At 51.4% G+C, this 23573-nt stretch overlaps 2 protein-coding genes across 3 annotated transcripts; both read left to right on the top strand.

Annotated features, from left to right (window-relative positions):
• The first annotated feature begins 1276 nt into the window (after positions 1-1276).
• On the top strand, positions 1277-7101 carry Ctu1 (cytosolic thiouridylase subunit 1). 2 transcript variants are annotated; one of them, XR_005283520.1, is made up of 5 exons: positions 1277-1325; positions 3494-4037; positions 4329-5289; positions 6344-6430; positions 6531-7101. XR_005283520.1 is itself a non-coding variant. In XM_038314320.1 (3 exons), exons 2-3 carry the CDS (start codon positions 3530-3532, stop codon positions 4964-4966), a joined length of 1146 nt encoding a protein of 381 aa, XP_038170248.1. In that variant the 5' UTR covers positions 1277-1325; positions 3494-3529; the 3' UTR covers positions 4967-5817. The 2 variants fall into 2 exon arrangements, 1 of the variants encoding a protein (XP_038170248.1); XM_038314320.1 differs by lacking the exons at positions 6344-6430; positions 6531-7101 and having other exon boundaries at positions 4329-5817.
• Positions 7102-16498: 9397 nt separating this feature from the next.
• On the top strand, positions 16499-21005 carry Klk14 (kallikrein related peptidase 14). The gene is made up of 5 exons (XM_038313787.1): positions 16499-17207; positions 19034-19202; positions 19668-19921; positions 20012-20148; positions 20643-21005. The coding sequence occupies exons 1-5, from the start codon at positions 17168-17170 to the stop codon at positions 20793-20795; spliced, it is 753 nt and encodes a 250-aa protein (XP_038169715.1). The 5' UTR covers positions 16499-17167; the 3' UTR covers positions 20796-21005.
• Positions 21006-23573: the final 2568 nt, after the last annotated feature.

Raw genomic sequence — 23573 nt, forward strand, 5'->3', positions numbered from 1 at the left:
ACAGCAGTGTTTTGCATTTTAAGTGCATAAACAGCAGACTGCAGAGATAATTGGACACCAGATCAGACGTGTAATAAACATCCAGGAGAAACAGGCTGGGGAAGTCGGACAACCACAACAGTCAGCAGGAGCATCTGACTGAAGGGTCCCCAGCAGACTGTCTCCAACTAGCCATTCCCACAACAGATATTTTTAGTTTTATATCACAAGAGATGAGCAGTAGCTGAAGTATCAGATGGTTCACATGCCGCTGTGTTCAAGGATTCTCTATCCTTCTTTGAGAATTTACTCTCCTGTTCTCAGAGACACGGTCTTTCTACTCTCAGGCTATTAGGCTGTTCTCCCTCGCTTTCCCACAGGGCCAGGGGGCCAGCAGACAGCAACAAGCGGCCTTGGAAGACCCTTTAAGACAAAAAGCTTGAGTCTAAAGTTGGGACAGCAGCAGGTTCCTGCGACTTTACAGAGCACTTGAGGAGCTGGGTGGTGGTGGTCCACGCCTTTAATCCTAGCACTCGGAAGGCAGAGGCAGGCGGATTTCTGTGAGTTCAAGGTCAGCCTGGTCTACAAGAGGTAGTTCTAGGACACAGAGGGCTGTTACACAAAGAAACCCTGTCTTGAAAAACAAAACGAGAGAGAGAGAGAGAGAGAGAGAGAGAGAGAGAGAGAGAGAGAGAGAGAGAGAGAGAGAGAGAGAGAGAGAGAGAGAGAGAGAGAGAGAGAGAGAGAGATTTTAAAAACGCAGACAATTTACTGGGGTCTATTACAATAGCTTGGGTGTCGTCTAGATTTCTTTCACCTTTCTGAAGAAAAAAGAAAAGAAAATAGGAGATAGAAAAGAGCAAGATGGCGTACGCCTTTAAGCTTAGCGTTCTGGAGGCAATAGTAGGGTGGGGCTGAGTTCAAAGTCAGCCCGGTCTGTCTAGCGAGGTCTACATTCCTTCAAAAAAGGAAGCAGCAGCAGAGGATAATAAATCGCAGATCTAGGAAATTAGACCGCAGTCACTTCTGATTTCAAGCATTGCGCCAGGTGACCTCGCGTTGCCAGAGCAACAGCAGTAGCTGCAGCTCAGTCCCCACGACTATCTGTGCATCTTCTGGAGCCCAGCGTTTTCGGAGCCTTAAACTGCAGGAAAGCCTCTAGTGTTGCTGGGAATTGTAGTCCGAGTTGCCGAGTTGCCGTAGAGTTACAGGCGCTCGTCTGGAGCTGTTGCTTTCTGGTAGTCGTAGGCAAGGCAGCCCAAGGCCTTGTGGGAGTTGTAGTCTCAGGGCAGCTTCCGCTCCAGGCTTCCGCGTGGCAGGCAGAGCGCAGAGCCCATTCCACCCAGGTTAGTGTTCCTCTTGCTCCCGATCGAGCGGGCTCGGGGTTGTAGTGCCACCGGAGAGCTGAAGGTCTCTCTAGGGATTTAGCACGCGCTTTTAAGATTGCTAGTTCATGTTCTGGCCAGGATCCCCCTCTAATCTGGTCCCTTGCCAGGCCTCCCTGTTCGCCTACCTAGTAGTGACAGACCACCTGTCTTCCCTTGCTCATAGTTAAATAGTTCTGGAGACCCCTTCTCTGCCCTTTAGGAAACTTGGCCAACCTGAAGTACCCTTTGTTTTGTTTTGTTTTGTTTTGTTTGGTGTGTGTGTGTGTGTGTGTGTGTGTGTGTGTGTGTGTGTTTGGACGAGATTTCACCACGTTGCCCTGGGTGGCCTGGAACTCACAATGTAGACGAGGCTAGCTTGGAATTTGCAGAAATTCAAAGGTCTCTTCTGAGAGCTGGGATTAAAGGCGTGCGCCACCATGCCTGTCTGTACACATTTTTCCACCTCCTCCCGTGTATTAACATCAGCCGGCTTCACTCCATCAGCTCAGCTGGCTCCCTGTTTGTGCCTGTGCCCACACACGACTCCTCACAACAGCAAGCTCTTCTAGATGACTGAGGACAGACTGACTTTGCACCCCATTCTGAATAAATACTGGGGCAGAAGGTGGTGGGCACTCCCAGGAGACAAGAGATGCCAGGCAGCAGGGACTGATTTCAGGGGCACTTGAGGTCCGAAAGGTGCAATCTTCAGTGGACCATTTGGAGGTCGATCCTGGAGGCACCTGGTGGTTCTCAGGCTTGCTGGGCAGGACTTGAAGAAATGAAACGGTGAGGCACTGATGGGGACATGATCCAGGCAAGAGGAAGGATAGAATCAAAAGCTGGAAAGGAAATATTGCATGGAGCAATGCTCAGCCTGAGGGGTGAGTGTCCAGAGAGGGGCTTGCGGGGCTCAGCAATCAGGGAGAACTGTTGGGGGCTGCCGGGGGCGGGCTGTCCTAGGAGAGTTGAGAGGAAGGGGGAGGAGCCACAGGGCGACCCCAGTCACAGAACAATGTGGAAAAGATAACTGGGCTGGATCTGCTGATTGTTTTATGCAAAACAGCAAGGCAGAGAGACCAGTGACCCAAACAAGCCTGCTGGCCATGGAGTAGGTAGGGAGAATCTGGCTTCTCCGTTTGTTTTGAAGCCACAAGTAGGATTGGCTGCACTCTTAGGCTTCTGAGCATGAGTTCTGAGGATGGATTGGGCACGTTTGGAAAGCAAGTCAAGACTGGACTTTGCATTTTGAGCCCCCCATCAGGGTGAGTGATGGAGTGGTTCTAGACCCCAGAGCGTCCGGTCTGAGCACCTGGAAGGGTGGCACTTTGTCTTGCTGCACAACACTATATGGTGAAAGGAATAGGGGCTGTGGGGCTTGAGGGCTGAGTGGAAGTTAGTGATTGTAAACCAGCAGTTGCGGAATAATTCTGATCATTGCGGTAAATCCCAAAGCAGCCGTACTTGCTGGCAATGACAAGAGGCCACTGGCTAGTCCAAGCTGGAGACGCGGTGGTCTGGCGTCTCCAGACCACCTGAGCCTGGAGAGTTTTTACTGGTAACGTAGAGGTGGTGCGGGCAGTGTCTGTGTGCCTAGCGGAAGAGGGTACCATGCCTTTTAGGGGGTGTAGTCAAGATTGGGGCGTGTCCATATCCTCCCTCCCCGACTAAAATCTAAACATCTCTAGCTCTCTCTCCAAATAGCAGGCTCTTCCGGGTTGTCAACCCTGGAAGTCAAGGTCAGTGACACCTACCTTGACTCCATGATTAAGATAGTAACAGTAGTGACCTCAAAACTGTTCAAAAGGTTCTTAAAGGCACCCCCTTCCCACATGCCTTCCTCTCTGCCTGAAACCACGTCATAAGGTCCTTTTCTTGGTGCAGAAAGAAACTGCCCTTCCCTTGGGCTCCCCTGTACAAGGGCCTCTCTAGGGTGGACACCATTTATGCAGCATCCCCACAACACAGACTATCCATGTGACCCGCTTCTCTCTCCTCTCAGCTCCTAAGTGCAGACATCCTGGAAGACCAGCTTCCCTTCTCTCTCCATTAACCCAGCAGTGTGGATATCTCTTGTGACCCCTCTTCTCTCCCATCAGCCCTGCAATGTAGACGCACCAAATAATCTCCTATTCTTTCCTCCACAGTGCGAATACCCCAAGCAGCCCACATCTCTTCTCCCGATGCCCGCTCCAACGTGCTCCTCCTGCCATGCAGCCCGCGCTGCCCTCCGCCGCCCTCGCTCTGGGCAGGCGCTATGCGGCTCCTGCTTCTGTGCAGCCTTTGAGGCCGAGGTGCTGCACACCGTGATCGCCGGGTGCCTGCTGCCCCCGGGTGCCGTGGTGGCTGTGGGCGCCTCGGGTGGCAAGGATTCCACGGTACTGGCACACGTGCTGCGCGAGCTCGCACCACGCCTGGGCATCACGCTGCACCTGGTGGCGGTGGACGAGGGCATCGGTGGCTACCGTGACGCAGCCCTGGAGGCCGTGAGCAGCCAGGCCGCGCGCTGGGAGCTCCCGCTCACCATTGTGGCCTATGCAGACCTGTTCGGGGGCTGGACGATGGATGCCGTGGCCCGCAGCACTGCCGGCTCTGGCCGCAGTCGCTCCTGCTGCACCTTCTGTGGGGTGCTGCGGCGGCGCGCGCTGGAGGAGGGTGCACGCCTCGTGGGAGCTACACACATCGTGACTGGTGAGCACAGGAAGGGTGTGGAGGGGTAGTATATCGTGTCAGGAAGTGGGGTGGCGTGGTGTCTCCACCACCCGTTCTCTCTGGGTTCTGGGTGTCCCCACGCCTCCCTCCACTCTCCTTGTCCCCAATTTATGGTCCCTTCTCCATTGTCTCATTACTGAGGATGTACAGGGTCCTCTCCTCAGTCTCCTGGCCCAGGGAATCCCTATGACCTCTTCTCTATTTCCTCTCTAGGGGTTCTCCGCGCCCTCTCTTCTCTGTCCCCATCTTCACCCGAGCTCTCTCCCACAGGCCACAATGCAGACGATATGGCGGAGACAGTGCTCATGAACTTCCTGCGCGGTGATGCTGGGCGGCTGGCGCGGGGTGGAGTGCTGGGCTCTGCTGGCGAGGGGTGCGCTCTCCCGCGGTGCCGGCCTCTGCAGTTTGCTTCGCAGAAGGAGGTGGTGCTGTACGCGCACTTCCGCCGCCTGCGCTACTTCTCCGAGGAGTGCGTATATGCACCCGAGGCTTTCCGTGGCCACGCTCGCGACCTGCTCAAGCGCCTGGAGGCAGCGCGGCCATCGGCAGTGTTGGACCTCGTGCACTCGGCAGAGCGCCTTGCTCTTGCCCCAGCAGCTCGGCCCCCTCCTCCAGGTACCTGCACCCGCTGCGGGGCGCTGGCCAGCCATGCGCTCTGCCAGGCCTGTGCGCTCCTGGATGGCCTCAACCGAGGCTTGCCACGCCTGGCTATCGGCAAGGGCCGCCGCATGTTGCAAGCCGAGCCGCCACTGCCTGGGAACCCAAGCCAGGCCACCAGTGACCCTGCGGCCCCACAGGGACCCTGCACCTGTGAGCAACCCAGAAATGGAGCCACCCTGTGCAGGGAAGGAGGAGACCGGGCAGTAACCACCTGTGTCCTACAGAGTGACGCGAGCCTCTTGGAGTGACCTAAGTCCTGAACTCTACATTGTTCTGTGCCCTGAAAAGTGACTGTGCCCTGTAGTGCCCGTTCCTGTGAAGCGATTGTGCACTGTGAAGTGACCTCCCTGCCCTTCCAGAGTTTCCTATGGCCTATGGGACCTGAGCTCTGTGGAGTAACTGTGTACGATGGAGGGGCTGTGCTCTGCACAGCAACCTGAACCTTGGATACGGTGAGGGAGCCCCTGGCTAGGCTACCAGGCCTGAGGGAGAAGGGACCAGCAACCCTACATTCCTGCACACCTCTGTGGGCTCAGAATAGCCCTGGCCTCACTTTGTCTGCCCAAGTCAGGTAAACAAAATCAAACGAGTAATAGGAACACATTCACAATCGTCACCCTGCCCTTTCATCAAGGGAAAACTTGCTCCGGAGAGAGTCAGAGAAAGTTTATTCTGAACCAGAAAAGAGCTTCAGTTGTAGGGTATGTGGGTTCAGGTTGCCCTAGGGACACTGCTGTGGAAGCAGTTACACAACCATTTACAGCCCTAGAACAAAAGAAAGTCATTAATCAAGCCATTGGCCAGATACACTGGTGTAGGTAGGTTACAGCAAGGCTTGGGAAATCCCTGCTGTGGGTCTCGGCTGCTATCTGATGACTTTCTTTGCCTGTGAGTCTTTGGAAGCCAATGGTCTGCTGAATTGATACTTTCCAAACCAAATTTGTGTGGTTTTTCACATGACTGTTGGGTCAGTGTCCCGGCTGGTCATTTTTTATTTGTTTGTTTGTTTGTTTTTGTTTTGTTTTGCTAACTTGCCCCATGCTGGGATTAGCTGAGAAAATGTCTCCATAAGGTTGACCTATTTGCAAGCCTTTGGGGCATTTTCTTCATTGTTGATTAATGTGGAAGAGCTCAGCCCACTGTGGGCGGTGCCGTCACCTACGCTGGTGGTCCTGGGTACTGTGAGAAAGTAGGCTGCTGGGTGGTGATGGTGCACACCTTTAATCCCAGCAGTCTGGAGGCAGAGACAGTCTGTGCAAAGTCAGCCTGGTCTACAGAGCGAGTTCCAGGACAGCCAAGGCTACACAGAAACCCTGTCTTGAAAAACCAAAAAGAAAAGAAAAGAAAAGAAAAGAAAAGAAAAGAAAAAGAAAGAAAACAGACTGAGAAAGTCAGTAAGCAGTGTTCCTCCATGGCATCTGCCTCGGTTTCTGCCCTGACTTCCCTGAGAGATGTGAATTGAAATAAAACCTTTCCTCCCTAAGATGCTTTTGGCCATGGTATTTATCACAGCAACAGAAACCTAACAGTCAGCGTACGTGGCTTCAGCACATGTTGCTTTCCAGAGGCTTCGTTTTGAGCTTTGCTTTGTGGTGCTTACAGGTACCTTCTCGTTCTTCCCTAAGGCAACCTCAAGGCTTACGTGGCTATCGGTCACTCAATTGGAAGGCCACCGGGGCTGTCATCAGCATCATCCACTCCTGGTAACCAATGTGAGTGAGGGGGCACCCCGAGCTTGGATTCTGGGGACAGAACTTTTGCTAGGTCCGTGCCTTAACCTCTCTAATCCACCATTTCCCCCTGTGAAAATAGAACTGGCTTGCCGTCACCCCGTCAGATCTCTGCAGAGAGGAGAGTCCAGAGGTCAAAGTAGTTGGCCTACTATGTCCAGTTTGGCGCTGCATAGTAAGGATTGGCTACCAGGGGGCTCCAGGCTTTTGGATGCTACCTTGCCTTACAGACTGAGGAAACTTCCCCAAGAAGAGACTTGGTGCTGTGAGTCCTATCTCCAGGTGTGGCCTGGCTGAGTACTAGAAGCTTTTTCCTGATCTTCCCCAAACCTTGGACAGAACACTCCACTCCTTAACCTCTGTGGTCCTGTCCTCAGGGAAGTGACCTGCTTACCCCTTGAACTCCGCAGGTATCCATTTTCCTAATTGAGTTAGGTCTGAAAGGCAGAGAGGATGCCCTGCCTCCTTCAAGTTCCCCGAGGGTATTAAGCACTGTGTCGATTATTCATTCAGCAAACGTTGGACATCCTTTGTTTGGTCCTTGGGTGTGAGGAAGCTGCAATGAGCAGAGGCAGGAGCCTCTGTCTCCAGGCATTTTCAACCTGTGAGAAAAGAACCACATGCAAGTAAATACCAGGCAGCTATAAACTTCACTCTTTCCTTTTCCAATGCTGGAGATTGAATCAAGCTGAGACACACCGCGAGTCCGTCACTGGGGAAACTAGGCAGGGGCTCTACCAAGAGCTACACCTAGGGATTCTAGACAGTCTCTCTGAGCTACATCTCTAGCACAAGGGTTTGTCTTAAGTAGAATAGAGGAAGGGAGGAAGAAGCCAGTGAAGGGAAGTCCTTTGGGGAGGTGGCCTTTGAGCGGGAACCCAAATAAAGCAAAACTCTCAACAGTTTCTTGGGGAAGAGCTTGAGGAGGGAGCTGTCAATTCAGCATCCAGGGTATGGGAATAACCTTGATCCCTTCCAGGAACCAGCAGGGGGTCCATTAGCCAGCTCTGTGCAGAGTCAAATATTGGGTTTTATTCTACCAGTGGATGCCAGTCTTTCGAGGCTTCTATTCTGGGAGTCCATCCAAAGACCACTTTCTAAAAATCCCTTGACTGCTGTAAAGAGAAACGACTGTGGATAGGAAGCCGGTATTGGGGGACAGGGGAGGCGGAGCTGAAGATTCTCCAGGCAGATTGTACTGTTCCCAGCTTGTGCGTTTGTGGGGCTGGCCTCGTGCCAAGAGGGCGTTCCTCCCTTGTTAGTGCAGTAATAAGAGAGTAATATGTGTTTAATACTCATGGTAAATGAACGTGCAACCCAGCCAAGTAACTTTCCCAGCGTCACATAGCAGTGACTCGGAGAGGGAGCAGGTGTTCTTGGTCCCTGTACTGGGAACTTACACTGGAAGCCAGAGGACCTGCTTCCTGAGGCACGCACAGCAGGGCACCCCCTCATTTCTGGAGCAGGAGCTTCCCTGGGACTTTGCCCTCATCTCGGGCTTCTAGTGTGAGGAAGATGCTGTATTCAGATGTGACCACAAGAGGGCGCTGTGACCACATCCGTGCACCCAGGCGGCCTTGACACCAAAGGTTTCCAGCCCAGGCCGAGGCGGTGTAGGCCTCCTGGAGGAGTTTGCACTAAGATGCTTGTGTCTATACCGAGCTCAAACTCTGAGCATGAGACCTGTGATGCCGCTAACTGCAGAAGCCGCTCGGGACAGAACCTAGAGGCCAGAGAAGGAAAAGAAAAGGGCCAAGAAGATAGAGGGAGGCCGGAGAAGGAGAGAGGTGGAAAGAATTAAAAAAAAGAGGGAAGAGGGAGGAGAGTACACTGCAGCAGTCAGGTGCTGACCTGTGTCAACGGGGATTGTGTCCTGTCCATTTAAGCAGAAAAGGGGTGTACCTGGGGAGACAGCCCTGCCTCCGCACAGAACCATGTAAAATGGGGCCGAGTGCTTTGCTGCCAGAGGGAATGGCTAGGCTGAAATCTGAGACTGAAGGACAGGCCAGAGGTGACAGAGGAGAGAGCGTGAGGGGCAGGCAGGAGTTGCAAAAGCAAGCCCTGAAGCTCTCCCAGCAGGGCAAAGACAAGATCATGATTGCAGATGTTTCCTGACAGCTCCCAGCTCTGCCCAGCCTAGGATGGTGGGGGAAATAACTGAGTCAGTTCGGCCCCTGCCCTCAGTGGGCGCCTGCCCTCAGTGCGCTCTCCCTCTGATGGGGAAGCAAGTGCAGGCACCGACAAGTCAGGACCAGAGGGCTAAATGCCACTGGTGTCACTGTGAGGGTTCAGGAGGACACGGGGAGCCTAGAAGTGGCGCACCCAGCTCGGCGCGGTGTGTCAGAGAATGCGGAGGTGATGTTTAAGCCACGACCCAGGAGCTGAGTAAGACTGAGGCCAAGAAAGGGATGAGCAAGGGAAACTGCCTGGTAGAATGGTGGCAGACCTGATCCACAACTCGGGAGGCACCTGCCCCTGTGAGGAAGCATTGTTCCAGGTACAGGAGGTAGGAGCAGACAGGGCTAGGCGGCAGTGTGGCTCAGCGGGTAGATTGCTTTCTTAGCATGGACAGAGCCCCTGTCTCCATCCCCAGCACTGTGTAAACCGGGTGTGGTGGTCTACACAGCTGCGACCCCAGCACTGGGGCAGCAGAAGCAGGAGGATTGAGTTTAAGGCCATCCTCAGCTACATAGTAAGGTGGAGGCCAGTTTGGCTTGAGACCCTATTCCAAAACAAAAAGAGCTCTTCAGGAGAGAGGCCAGGGAGATTAAGGCTGGGGCACCCACGTTGGCTAAGGATCTGAACTAGAGAGAGTCCGGGACTTGGTGATGATGAGAACAGATACAAGGGCATAAAGAGCCTCTCACCAAGAGTGGAGACTCTTGCTGACACTGTGTGCTTTAAGACTTTAAAAATACCCGTGTGAGTCCAAAGACTATACAAATAGGGGCTTGAGAGCTGGCTGATCCACTGAGAGCATATACTGCCCTTGCAGAGGACCCAAATTGGTTCTAAACTTCTACATCATGTGGTTGACAACATCCTGTAATGGTATTTGACACCCTCCAGGGTATTTGACACCTTCATCGGCCTCTGAAGGACACATATGCATGCATACACACACACACACACACACACACGCACACGCACGCACACACACTTAAAAATAAATCTTTTAAAAGACAATACAAATACAAGAGGCACCCCTCCTAATAAGCAGACCAAACAGATTTCCCACTCAGGTGGCCTTAGCAGATATTGGGGTCTTTGAGAGAACAGCAGCTTTCTGGGTCAGGAAAAAGAGTCAGGTAACCCTGAGAAACACTATCACTTTGGGAAACAACCTCCTGAGACACAAAGGACCCCAAACTCTTTGTTAACGTGGCAATGGGTCTTCCTAATTCTAGTATTCCGTGCCCCGAGTTCAGGAGCACTATCTCCCAGCAGGGGTTGACCAGGAGACAGACTTTCCCAGCCAGTGTTCTGCAGCCTTTTCCAGCTGTGTACTGTCTCGGAGCTGAGTAATGGGACAAATTTCAGGCCTAAAGGGAAGGAAATGATGGGAGCGGAAGTCCTAGAATTAGGTTCAAAGATAATCTCACTCCTTCAGTCTGTTCCATAATCCTATCCCATACACACCAGGCACCAGATTAGGTCCTGGAGATCTCCCTGAGGTAGGAAGGCACCAACCCTGTTAGGAACATCAAAGAAGCACAGGGGCCAGAGACCGAGGATGTGATGGAAAGGCCAGGTTGGAAGGAGGAGTGAACTCTAGGTGCTGAGTGCTTAGGGCATTTAGAATTGATCGCAGCTCCACCAAGGACTTAGATGGGTTTGACAATGTGCCATTTTGAGTTTGAAGATCGGAGCTGCTACATGAAAATGAGCTTGGCCTGGGGTGGTGGGGGTCGAGTGAGTGTGGAAAGCAGAGCAGTTGTGTGAGAGGGGGTGTGGCCTGGATGGCAGGGGCTGAGAGGAGGTCAGTGTTCTGGAGCTAACATCAAGAGTATTGTCAACGAAGCAGGCAGTGTGGGTAGAAGCTGGGACCACTCCCACTGAGCAGCTGACTGGTTTCTGATGGACCACAGAGCTTCAGTAGAAATAACTGGGAGAGAGTGTAGCTGCAGGGGTGGGAGGAGGTCCACGGCCATCCAGGATGCCTGGTGTCAGCAGGCATTGGTGAGTATGGATGCTGACTTAGAAACATCATCTAGAGATGGGGCTGGAGAGATGGCTCAGTGATTAAGAGCACATGCTGCTCTTTCAGAGGACAAGCAGCTTACAACCACCTATAACTCCAGTTCCAGGAGATCTAATGCTCTCTTGGACTCCATAGATCCTTCCTCAGCCAGAGGGAGCCTGGGTAACCAGAGTCACACATGAGATGATGATCTTCTTCTTCTTCTTCTTCTTCTTCTTCTTCTTCTTCTTCTTCTTCTTCTTCTTCTTCTTCTTCTTCTTCTTCCCCTTCCTCTTCTCCTTCCCCCTCCTCCTCCTCCTCCTCCTCCTCCTCCTCTTCTTCTTCTTCTTCTTTTCCGTTTTTTTGTTTTTCAAAACAGGGTTTCTCTGTAGCTTTGGAGCCTGTCCTGGAACTCTCTCTGTAGAGAACTCTCTCTGTAGATAACGCTGGCCTTGAACTCACAGAGGCCCCTCTGTCTCTGCCTCCCGAGTGCTGGGATTAAAGGCGTGTGCCACCACGACCTGGCAGTCACGCGAGTTCTAAAGCCAGACAGGGACATTGAGTCAGGAGGGATGGTATTCAGATCTGTCTCCTCACCTGTAAAGTATGTGTCAGAATGTGCAAGAAGAATTGAGACTTAACACAGGAAGAAGCCCATCCCTGAAGAAAAACAGGAATCACACCTGTGATCCCAGCACTCGGGAGGTAGAAGCAGGAAAATCAAAAGTCCAAGCTATGCAGAGAGTTCAAAACCAGTCTTGAGACCCTGTCACAAACGAAGAGGCAGGAGCCTTGGGAAGTTAGGAGTGTCAAGATGTGTCCTTCAGAGACTGCCTATCCCAACACCGTGCAACACAAGGTCAAGAACCCAGAGACAGAGGTCCTACCAGCTTTAGAGATCTTTAATCTTCCCATGGCCATAGATCCCCTCCCCTGATACCCTTTTCCATAGCTCAGCTGAGTCCTAGGAAGTTCTGCAGGAAGGACTCCACTTCTGAGACATACTCCCGGTGCATGCTGTGGATGGCTCACCCACGGCTGTTCTTCTACCCCTAAAACACTTGACCCTCCTAAGACAGGTCTCACCACTAAGCTTTCCTGTCTCCACTTCTTCCTCACCCCCAGTCTCTGACCATCTTTAGCTCCCCTGGCTCAGCATCTGTGGCTTAGCATCCATTTTGCAGTCCTTCTTAGCCTCCTTGTTTTGGTCACTTGCCAAATAGTGCCCCTGCAGAGCAGTGCTTCCCACCTCATCTGAGTGTGTGGCCAGAAGAAGAGCTGGGGGGGGGGGGGCTTTCAGGAGGAAGAAGAAAAAACCCAAGCCACTAGACAGGTGTGTCCTCCACTACCTGTCACCTGACCCACAACCCACACACAACCTCAGCCTCACCCTTCCTCACCCTTCCCTCTTCCTCCCTGGACAATGGAAGAGGCGTCCTTCCTCTCGTCTGGGACTAATCTCACCACTTAGCCGGCCGCACCATCCACTTGAATATTTCCCAACTGCAGTTGGGAAGAGCCCTTCCTCTTGGTCCGGAGCACCATGTGCAACCGTGGACAAGAGAACTGACTTCATCTTGACTTCCTTGTTCAGTACAATGCAAGGTCAGAGCGACAATGGGGTGAGTTAATTTGCTCAACACGGCGTGAAATCCTATTGGTCACATAAGCAGATGTGCTGACGAAGTTGGCAGCTGCCCTGGGTGACAGAAGAAAGATTCAGGACAGTTGTGGGCTTTTCATACTGCCTCATCTTCTCAGATAGGCAAACATGCCACTTCCTCTCAACCAACCCCAGTTTCCCAATCTGTAATCCCGACATGAGGTACTGTCTACAGACTTTCGTGACACACACACACCCCTTTCCCTTCTCCTCTAAACACACTGGTCCCTCTGTGGTCTCATATCTGCCAGACCCTTCTACCCCAGAGCACTCTGCCTCCCTTTAGAAAGGATTTTTTTATTAATTCTGATTATGTGCAGATGTCTTTGTGTATGTGCACACACGGAAAGTACCCTGAAAGGCCAGAAGGGGTTTTGGATCCCTTGGAGTTGGAACTGTGAGTGTAAAGTGGGTACCGGGAGACCAGCTCCAGGCCTCTGCAAGAGCACTGCTCACTCTTAACCCCGAGCCATCTCTCCAGCCCCTGCTTCTTTTCATATAGTCTCTTAATGTTGTATGACACATAATTGTAATTACATATTGCAGTCATTTACTTTTCCTTCCTTTCAGAATACAAGATAGCGATTTTTTTCTTATTTGGCCAATTTTGTTCATTACTGTGCTCCTGGTACCTGGAATCATACTGGGCAGATGCACAGTAGGTGCTTAGTAAATGTTAGTTGAAAGCATTGGGGCAGAGGAAAGGTAGGCAGGCTGGAGAATAGAAAGAGCAGGCAAAAAGAAGCCAGCTTACATACAGAGCAGAGCTAGAGGGCTGAGGATGTGGCTCAGTGGGCACAGTGCTTGTCTAGCATGTGCTTGTTCTGCGTGCTTGAAGCCCTAAGCTGCACCCTCTCACCGAATAAGCCAGGCATGATGGCGTGTGCCTGCAATCCCAGCATTCAGGAGGTGAAGGACGAATGATCAGAATTTTCAAGGTCATCCTCTGCTACTTAGCAGTTTGAGGCCAACCCGGGATACCTGAGACCCTGCCTCAAGATGAAAATAAAAAGGACACAGCCGAGAAAGCTGGGCCTGGCTGAGCACATTTGTAACTCCAGCATTGCGAGGCCGAAGCAGGAAGAGAGTGAGTTCAAGACTAACCTGAGTTAAGTAAAAGGCCAACTTTAAAAACCAGGGGTGAAACTGGCAAGGTAGCTCAGTGAATGAAGGTTCTTGCTGCCACATCTGATGGCCTGAGTTCTGTCTTCAGGTCACCACATGATGGAAGGAGAATACTAACTCCTGTAAGCTGTTCTCTGAGTCCCACATATGGCCCTACACACACGCACACACACATACACGCACATACGCATATATACACACATGTACACACACATACACACATACACATATATACACATATATATACACACACAAATACACATTCACACACACACAGAGGCACACATGCACACAACATTCATAAACATACTTTTTTAAAGAGTAAGTTGGAGAGCAATCGAGGAAGACACCCAAAACCAACCTCTGGCTTATACACACATGCATGCACACATAAAGGCTGACAGATGCATATATCACACACAGGAAGGGAGGGGGGAGGGAAGCAAAGCCTGTGGGTGAACTGGGTGGTACTGATGGAGCACGACAGTGTGGATACAGTTAGTCCCACTGACCTGTCCTGAAAGACAATTAGCTGGGAAAAGGCACGGGCAATATGTCTTCCAGAACACCCAGCGGTTCCTTCCACTTCCCCAATCACAGCTCCCTCAGCTCTCTTCCCCATCCACACACCTTTAAAACCCTTTATCTCCAAAGAGGTCTCTTTGCTGTCCTTGTCCTCCAAGGTCACTACCCCCACTTAAAACTGTCTCACAGCAGGCTAGAGAGATGGCTCAGTAGTGAAGAACACTTACTGCTCTTGCAGAAGACCCTGGATCAGTTCCTTGCACCTACACAGTGGCCCATAACTATCTGATATTCTAGTTCCTGGGGTCCACTGCTCTCTTCTGGCCTCTGTGGTCACCAGGAACACATGTGATACATATACATACATGCAGGTGAAGCACTCCAGGGGCAGGGGAAATGGTTCCGTGCTGATAGCTGGCTGCTCAAGCATGCGGCTCTGAGTTCAAACTCCCAATATCCACATTGAAAACACCCAGATGTGACCACATGCAAGCCTGTCACCCCAGTGATCTGGCAGTGGAGACTAGAGGAACTCAGGGACTTAGCGGCCGTGAGCCTAGCACCAGGCTCATGAGAGGACCTGCCTCAAAGGAAGAGAAAGAGAGCAATAGACCAGGACACCAGGCATGCTCCCCTGGCGTCCTCCTCTGGCCTTCTCCTGCAGTTATACGCACCCACATGTGTGTATGCTCCGCACACAAAGCACATGCACTGCACAACAGAGGACTCAAACAAATAATGTGTCTTAGCCCCCAAGACACCTCTCTTCCTCAGCATCTGCTGGGCTCCCACACTGCTCCTTCCTCTAAGCCATGGGCTTCCTTTGGTCTCCATGATACACCTTATTCCTGTTGAACTGACTGCATATGCTCTGGTATCTTTGACACATCACTGGATCTAGCCAGACACCTTCTCAGAGTCCCTAGTGAACGTGAAGTGCCCTCTGCTCCCTTCCAAGACCCCACACCATCCCATCACCTCACCCCCTTGCCTCTTTCTCTTCTCTTTCAGCCTCTCAGGTGCATGCACACCATCCTCCTATTGACAGTCTCCACTATGCTTCTTCCATCACTAACCATCCTGGCAAATTCCTATGCATCTGCAGAACCCTGGGACCTTCCTGGGGCTCTAGCAGGATCGAGTTTCATGCTGACCTGTCCCACCAGACCCCGAGCTTGGAACTGAGGACATACACTTGCGTGATTAGTGCATTCATTCATTCATTCCTTCATTCATTCATCACAAACTGTTAAGTAACCGTGCCGTGGGAACCAAAATGATGCTGAGCAAGTTGAGTGAGTCCCAGGGGAGTTCAGAGTCTGGTGGGGAGAGGATGCTTCTGTCACAAGGCTGTGATGGGTGGGCAGGTCATGGAGGCTTCTCTCATTCATGGTTTCCTCCACAACCTTTTGCCAGTAGTCCTGTGGGCACCATGGCCCTTGGTTACCCCCTCTTCTTTCTCCTCTTCTTCCTGGTCTCCCTCCTCTTCTTCTGGTGTGGAACTATATCATCCAAGGTGGCCCCAAACTCATGGTAATCCTTCTGCCCCAGCCTCTTAAGTGTTATGATTACAGGTGTGAGCCACCATACCCACCATTCAGGGTATCCTTCTGAGGAAAATGAACCCTGTTGTATTGTAAACTTTTCATGGAGACAACTACACACTCAGCCTTAGTTTCAGAGGCAGGAAACTCATGTGCCCTTCTCCCAGTTGCCCCAACAGTGACATCCGGCCTGCCTGGATCCTAGTACAAGGCCTGGAGGTAGACATGTTGAGCTTACATCCATCTTGAGTGTGTGCACACATGTGCATATGGGTTTCTCTGACATTTTCTCCTGTGTAGAACCCAGCATGAATTGTCACAGTGGGGCTGCCCCCTGTGCCGCCGACCCTAGATCACCAGAGATTCTTCCTTTCAGCATGAGTATGTCTTCACACTCAGCAAGATCCTTGCTGGGTTTTCAGATCAACTAGTAAACCAAGTCCCCAGTTAGCAGAAATAGTTTAGAGAAAGCCAGGCATGCAGATTTCCATAGTTGTATAGGTGGACCCAAGAGAAGCACAGTCTCAGAGAGATAGTCACAAGCAGTTTCTCCAGGAAGAAAGTCACTGGGAAGCAAGGTGGGGTGAGGAGAGAGATGAGGTGCGGTGAGGAGAGAGGCTGCAGGCTGTGAGTCACCGCGTGGTCCAGGCATGGGATTGCCAAGGCTCGGAGAAAAATTATAATCATTAGGTACTTTAAGAGGCTGGGGGAGGGACCAAGAGGGGCAGGTTGCAATGGGACCCCCCAACTCCAAGGCCCACAACAGGCTCTTCTCAACTCACCTTCATCTCTCCTGCTCTTTCTGGGTCTGTGTCCCTTTCTTTCTGAATCACATGCACTTATGTGCACACACACACACACACACACACACACACGTTGGGTCCCTGTCTCTGTGTCTGTGTCCCTCTCTTCCTCTCTCTCTCTCTCTCTCTCTCTCTCTCATACACACACACACACACACACACACACACACACACACACACACACATTGGGCCCTTGTGTCTGTCTCCCTCTCTTTCTGGGTCTCTGGTTTTTTACCCTCTATCTACCTACCTGTCTGTCTGTCTGTCTGTCTATCTATCTATCTATCTATCTATCTATCTATCTATCTTCCCTCTGCCCCTCCCAGTATCATCTTTGGAGCCCCCACCCAGATTCTCCCCATCCACTGCATGCTCTTTGACTAGGCTGGCCACCTCTCCCATCCTCCTTGCCCAGGGTCAACCCTATCCCCATTCTTCCCAGGTTATAGCATCTTCACTGGGAGGGGCTCCCATTAATAACTGTGTCTGCTCATCTGGCCAGAGATGGGAGGGAAGGGAGCACAGAATCTTGGAATGAGAACTAGGCAATAAAAAAAAAGCCAGGAGGGCGGTGGGGGGCAGGGCCGGCTGCCCAGACCAGGGATAAAAGGCTTTGCTGGCGTGTCCAGGAAGAGACACCACCCTGCTCCTTTCACACTTGCAAGAAGCCAGAGTGACGGGTCGGCATCTTTCCTTCACAACCGGAGGAGCCTGCGACCCCATCTTTGACAGCTCTGGCCTCTACCACTTCATTCTGTCCCCATGTCACCGAGGGTCTGGGCCTCAGTGTGAGTGGGATTCTCTGTCCCGAGTCTGTTTCCGGTTCTTTCTCTTCCACTTGATCTCTGCATTTGCTAGACCTGGACCTCCAGCTCTAGAATGTTCCTCCTACTGACCGTACTCCAAGCCTTGGCACTAGGTAAGAGCAATGGGGTCCCCTGGAGACTCTGGGGTGACCTGGGGATGGGTTCTGGGGTATAAATATGTTCTTGGGGGCAAACTGGTTAGAAAGAGTCCCAAGGAGGTTAGGAGGCAGAGAGAGGAGCACCCTGGGGCCTGCTGGCCAGCCAGCCTGGCCTAATTAGGAAGCTCTAGGCCACTGAGAGACCCTGTCTCAAAGAAACAAAAAAAGATGGATGATACATGATAAATGACGCTTGAGGTTAATCTTTGGGAGAGAGAGAGAGAGAGAGAGAGAGAGAGAGAGAGAGAGAGAGAGAGAGAGAGAGAGAGAGACAGAGACAGAGACAGAGACACAGAGAGAGAGAGGGGGAGAGAGAGGGGAGAGGAGGAGAGAGGGGAGAGAGGGAGAGAGAGAAGAGGGGGGAGAGAGGAGAGAGAGGAGAGGGAGAGAGAGGAGAAAGAAAAGAGAGGAGAAGAGAAAGAGAGGAGAGAGAAAAGGAACGAGAGAGGAGAGAGGGAGAGAGGGGAGTGAGAGGAGAGAGGGAGAAAGAGGGGAGAGAGAGCGCACAATGTGGCTGAGGATCTCACTTAGAACTTAGAAGTTCATGCCTTCATTCTAAGTTTGGAGACACCAGGAAATAGAGTTGGATGTAGCACAATTAATAAAAACCCAGAGATAGATATTGGGGTTCAATCTGAAGGTCAGAAAAGCAAACAACCAACCAGTGGCTCTTACCTCTACCTCAGTCCAAAATGGCCATCCTGCTTCCAGGAATCCTCAAAAAGACCAGTGGCTGGTTGTTTTGCTTTTCTGACTTCCATATTGAACCCCAATATCTGTCTCTGGATTTTTCTTAATCATGTTATGCTGGGGAGAGAGGCCACTACAGGAAGTGGGGAAAATAAGCAATTAGAGAAGAGGGACTTCTGACAGGCCCAGGGGCGGGCTGTCTTTGCTCATGGAAGGGAGGATAAAGGTGGACTGTGGAGGAAAGAGTGAGGTCCCAGAGGCCACACTGAGTGGCATGTGGTGTTCTGTGGGGAGCACTGGAGAGCCAGGGAGGTGGCTCAGCAGTTAAAGCACTTGCCACTTGACCATGAGCAGAGTTCAGATGCCCAGAACCCACATAGGTGGCAGCTGTGATGGGCATCCTTTAATTCCAACTTTGGGAGGCAGAGACAGGGGATCCCCAAAGGAAGCTGACTAGTAAGACTACCAAAGAGGGTGGGCCCTGGATTGGACTGAGAGATTCTGCCTCAGTGAACAATGTGGAAAAGTGATCAAGAAAAATTCCCAACATACCTTCAGGCCTCCACATACATGTGCATACATTAATACACATGTGTCATGCCTATGTGTACCCACATACATGTAAGTGCACACACACATGCATACCACATGAAAATGGAAAGCAAAAATATTCCTGGGAGCCATGAATGCTGGTACGTGCTGCAACTCCCAACACGTGGGAGATTGAGGTAGGAAGAAAGCCGGGAACTCAAGTCCAGTCTTGAGCTCAGAGAGACATCTTGTCAACCTCGAGGAAAGAAAGTGCTCAGGGAAGTGTGGAGTCAAAGACTACAGCTACAGCCAGGCCCTGGATGATCTGAACACAAGCACAGCGACAGAAACCATGGAGGTCAGTGGAGGGGGGCAAAAAGTCCGCGTTTGTGTTGGGGGCAGTGATGAGTGCATATCCTACTTGGAGCAGAAAGAGGTGGATAGTGTAGGTGTTGGGCCACAAGGAAGCGTCTCTGTCTGATGGGCATTGTACAGAGTTGGGAATTAGAAGACATTTGTTCACCTTCTCTCCCCGCCTCACCCACCCCATCTGTCCCTAGCCCTTGTCCAGGGTCAAGGAGATGATAAAATTCTTGGTGGCTACACGTGTATTCCGAACTCCCAGCCGTGGCAAGTGGCCCTGCAGGCGGGTCCTGGACGTCGCCTTGTGTGTGGAGGGGTGCTGCTCTCAGACCAGTGGGTTATCACTGCTGCTCACTGTGCCCGCCCGTGAGTGACCGCTCTTGTTCTCATGCTCATCACTCACAGATGCCAGGGTTCCAGAGTTTAGCCATGAACCCAGATCCATGTATCAAACACAACACAGAAGCTAGGTCATGATGTGGAGTCTATAAAGGATCTAGACCAAGAGGCCTAGTCCAGAGTGTGGAGCCCAGGCTGATTCAGAACTCAAAACAAAGAAACCTGTTTGGATGCAGGAACTGAGTGAGGAGCTCCAAACTGCCCTTGAGTGTATCCCACGAGAGGAAGAAATGTCAAATAAGGTTGGGTAAAGAGAGAATGCCCAGGCCATGAGAAGGGAAGGCCACAAGAGGAAACACGATGTTCAGCCCACAGTTAGTGGGACATGGGTTAGACTCGGAGTGAAATTCATTACCACAGAAGAAAATGGGGCTGGAGCATGCTCTGTGGTCAGACTTTCAGCAGCATTTACTCCTGGGGTTTGTGGTACAGGATTCTTCACGTAGCCGTGGGCAAGCACAACCTAAGAAGGTGGGAAGCTACTCAGCAGGTGGTACGTGTGGTCCGCCAGATACCTCATCCCCAGTACCAACCCCGGGCCCATAACAACGACCTGATGCTGCTGCAGCTGCAGAAGAAGGTGCGGCTGGGCCGAGCAGTGAGGGCCATTCCTGTGGCCAGGAACTGTGCCAGCCCAGGGACTCCCTGCCGCGTGTCAGGCTGGGGGACCACATCCAGCCCCGTTGGTAAGGAGCCCTCACCCTGGGTCTGAGGGGGGGGGGGCTGGCCCTGGACCATAGTTCTCCAGTTGTGATACTTCTGTGTCCCCACCTCAGTCAGGTACCCCAACGCTCTGCAGTGTGTGAATGTCGACATCATGTCAGAGGAGGTGTGCCGTCGGGCCTACTCTGGAATCATCACCTCTGGCATGGTCTGCGCTGGGGTGCCCCAAGGCGGAAAGGACTCCTGTCAGGTGAGGCCCAGATTTGTATTTGGGACGCTTTGGGGCTTGGTCTTGGGTACCACAGTATCTCAACAGAAAAGTCAGAGGATGTGGTTGGAAGGAGACCTCAAAGGCACAGATATACAGGAATCACCCAGCTGAAGCGCCTTGTCCTTTGAATCTAATCCTATTATGTGCTCCTTTGAACCTAATCCTATTATGCCTCAGTTTCCTGTTTTATCTAACTTCTTAGGTCCGTGGAAGCAGCATAGAGTGGCATGTATATATAGGGGGATTTGGGGACCTGCTGGAAAGCCAAAGTTAATCACGAGAGAGGCAAAGACAGGGACTGAAGAGATGCAGCCATCTGAGTGGGTGGGGCGTCAGATCCCTGGAGGTCCCGGGATGGGACAGCGCAGAGGGAAGCAACTACCCTGGCCCGAGGCTGCGCTCAGAAGTGCGGAGGGCTGGTGTCTAACTGTTACCCCTGTGGCTGACCCTATTCCCATTCCCCCTCCTCACAGGGCGATTCTGGGGGACCCCTGGTGTGTGGAGGACAGCTCCAGGGCCTTGTGTCCTGGGGAATGGAGCGTTGTGCCATGCCTGGCTTCCCAGGAGTCTACACAAACCTGTGCAATTACCAAAACTGGATCCAGAAGACGATGCAGGGCAACTGATAATCCATCTCATCCTATCGTTACCAGTTGTCCCTCTGCTTTCGCTGCCTCCTCCCCCAGACTCTGGAATCCCTCATAGCTTCTTGTCACAGATTGAGACTCACTGGATCTAGAAGCTGGCGTTCAGATGCTATGGACCAGTACCCACATCCAAAGAAGGCTGCTTCCAAAACTCTTACCCAAATAAATAAAAACAAAAATGCAATCATTCCTAATTTCCTCATGTTTTTCATTAGTCCATTCCCACGAGCACTATGTGCTGTGAAAAGGGCCTGCTCAGGCAGCCCACCTGCTGTGCTTGGCTTGCCCATCTCTGAGCTGCCTTGTTCCCTGGTAACTACACAAACAGAGCATCTTCCTTCTGCTAGTCAGAGTAGGGGAGGATAGCTAAGTTCAAGTCCCAGCAAAGTCTGGCTTATTCTGCTGTTCATCTCCAACCTTCATCCCAGGCTCTAATCCCCACAGAGGCAGAACACAAATGACCTTGAAAGCCAGGGATCCAGGCCCAGCCCTCCTCCCTCAGACACAGGGATCCAGGCCCAGGCCTCCTCCCTCAAACCCAGGGATCCAGGCCCAGCCCTTCTCCCTCAGACCAGGCATTCAGGCCAGCCCTCCTCCCTCAGACCCAGGGATTCAGGCCCAGGCTCCTCCCTCAGACAGAGTTATGAATGTGATACAGAGATAGCTAATAGTGTGATATAGATTTGCTGGCCTCAGGCAAGCCATCCCTAACTACTTCCCAAGACTGTTATGCCACGAATCTCCTTCTCCTCTCTCTCTCTCTCTCTCTCTCTCTCTCTCTCTCTCTCTCTCTCTCTCTCTCTCTCTCTCTCTCTCTCTCTCTCTCTCTCTCAGCAGTCTTCAATCTAGCTGCTGGGAAGAGATGGTCAAAAGTCCACCCCAAATCCCTACTTGTGCAACCTTCATTCCAGCAGTGGGCAGCCCACAGGAAATAGTAAACATCATAAAAGCCAAGTGCAGTTCCTGTGAATAAAAAGGCCGTTCAGCTAGGCAGAGGGGCAGTGCCCACTCATGATTATGGAAACAACCAGAGAGGCCTCAGGCACTTAAGAACTGGTTGGTAAACACAACCATTGTTAAATTCAAGTGACATAAATTCATAGTGAAGTAATTTGAAAAATAAAACAGCTGGAGAGACGGTTCAGCGGTTAAGAGCACTGACTACTCTTGCAGAGGTCCTGGGTTCAATTCACAGCACCCACCTGGTGGCTCACAACCACCTGTAACTCCAGTTTAGGAGATCTGATGCTGTCTTCTGGTTGCTGCAGGCAATGCATGCACATGGTGTAAAAATACACACACACACACACACACACACACACACAAATAAATAAATTTTAATAAATCAGTCCATACAATGGCATTTACAGTTAAGCTAATAGCTATCACTTGCAGCCATTTGTGTATGTTGTATCCTATCTGTCCATTTTCTGTTTGCTGCGACAGAGTAGGTGGTATGTGCCACTTGAGGGATTAGCTTATTTTAGCTCACAGTTTAGGGGATGTGAACAACCATCCTGATAAGGAAGACATAGAGGGAGAAATAGCACCTTCCCACAGTTCAGTGGAGGGGGGGGAGGAGAGGGGAGGACATGAGGGAGGGGGAGGAGGAAACCAATGACAGACCAACAATCACACCAAAGTCCAGCCCAGTGGAGCTTTGGAGGTTCCTCACACAAGCAGGGACAACATGGAGACAGTGGCACCATGACAAAGCCCCTCGAGCACGGCTGGGCTCACGAACACCGCAGCCCTGGATCTCTGTCCATGGCTGGCAGGCAGCTGGGCAGGTGGGAGAATTCCCCCTCCAGCCTTTGTTGCTATAACCTTGGAGAGGAGCCTTGCAAATCTTGGGAATTTTAGCTTTCCCAGACGTGTGACGTTTGTTTACTTTTAGAGTTTCATGAGTATTCCGCACCCTTCCTTCCTGGAAAGAATGTACATGTAATTCAAAAATAATCATTTTATTTTAGACAAGATCTACTATGCATTCTTGGATGGCCTAGAACCGGCTATGTAGACCAGGTTGCCTCTTGAGCAGTGGGATTAAAGGGGTGTGCACCACATCTGGCTGGCTTATTTTTAACTCGTGTGTGTGTGTGTGTGTGTGTGTGTGTGTGTGTGTGTGTGAAGTCAGGGTGTATGAATTCATGCAGATACCTACGGACACCAAAGAGGCCCCAGGTGTTGGATTCCCAGAGCTGGAGTTACAGGCAGTTCCCAGCTGCCCTGTCTGGGTGCTGAGAACCTAGCTTGGGTCTTTAGCATGAGCAAGATTAGCTCTTAACCACTGAGTCATCGCTTCAGCCTCCCATGGAGGGCGACCCCTTACTTAGCACCTTGATGCATCTCTATTAAACCATAAGGCTTCCTTTCATGTTTGTCACCAAGAGCTCATATTAATGCCACTATAACTATACAAAACGTTCCAACTTATAAAACCTCCACAGTCTTTAAAAATTCAAACACTTGAAAAAAGTTCAGTCTTTTCAAAATATTCACTTTCTCTAATACATCAAAGTCTTTTAACTATAGGCATCTGTTTTAAAAAAGTTAAATAGTTTCTTACTCCACACGGAAAGAGCCAGGGCACAGTCACAGTCCAATCAAATCAAACCCAAAGTCCAACAGTGGCAAGCTCAGAGTCGTTAGGTTTCAAACTTGGGACAAATGGCTGAGGTGCCTATTTAACATAACAAAGTGGATGCTGGCCAGCAGATTCTCCCAGCATCCCTCAGTTCCAACCTCTTGCAGGGC

The sequence above is a fragment of the Arvicola amphibius genome, chromosome 12 (genome assembly GCF_903992535.2).
Source record: "Arvicola amphibius chromosome 12, mArvAmp1.2, whole genome shotgun sequence".
NCBI lineage: Eukaryota > Metazoa > Chordata > Mammalia > Rodentia > Cricetidae > Arvicola > Arvicola amphibius.

Excerpts from the sequence above, each read along its gene's own strand:
- Ctu1 (XM_038314320.1), top strand. The coding sequence starts at position 3,530 with ATGCCCGCTCCAACGTGCTCCTCCTGCCATGCAGCCCGCGCTGCCCTC. Across the intron at positions 4,038-4,328 it reads AGCTACACACATCGTGACTG|GCCACAATGCAGACGATATG; the intron begins GTGAGCACAGGA and ends TCTCTCCCACAG.
- Klk14 (XM_038313787.1), top strand. The coding sequence starts at position 17,168 with ATGTTCCTCCTACTGACCGTACTCCAAGCCTTGGCACTAG. Across the intron at positions 17,208-19,033 it reads ACTCCAAGCCTTGGCACTAG|CCCTTGTCCAGGGTCAAGGA; the intron begins GTAAGAGCAATG and ends ATCTGTCCCTAG. Across the intron at positions 19,922-20,011 it reads GACCACATCCAGCCCCGTTG|TCAGGTACCCCAACGCTCTG; the intron begins GTAAGGAGCCCT and ends TCCCCACCTCAG.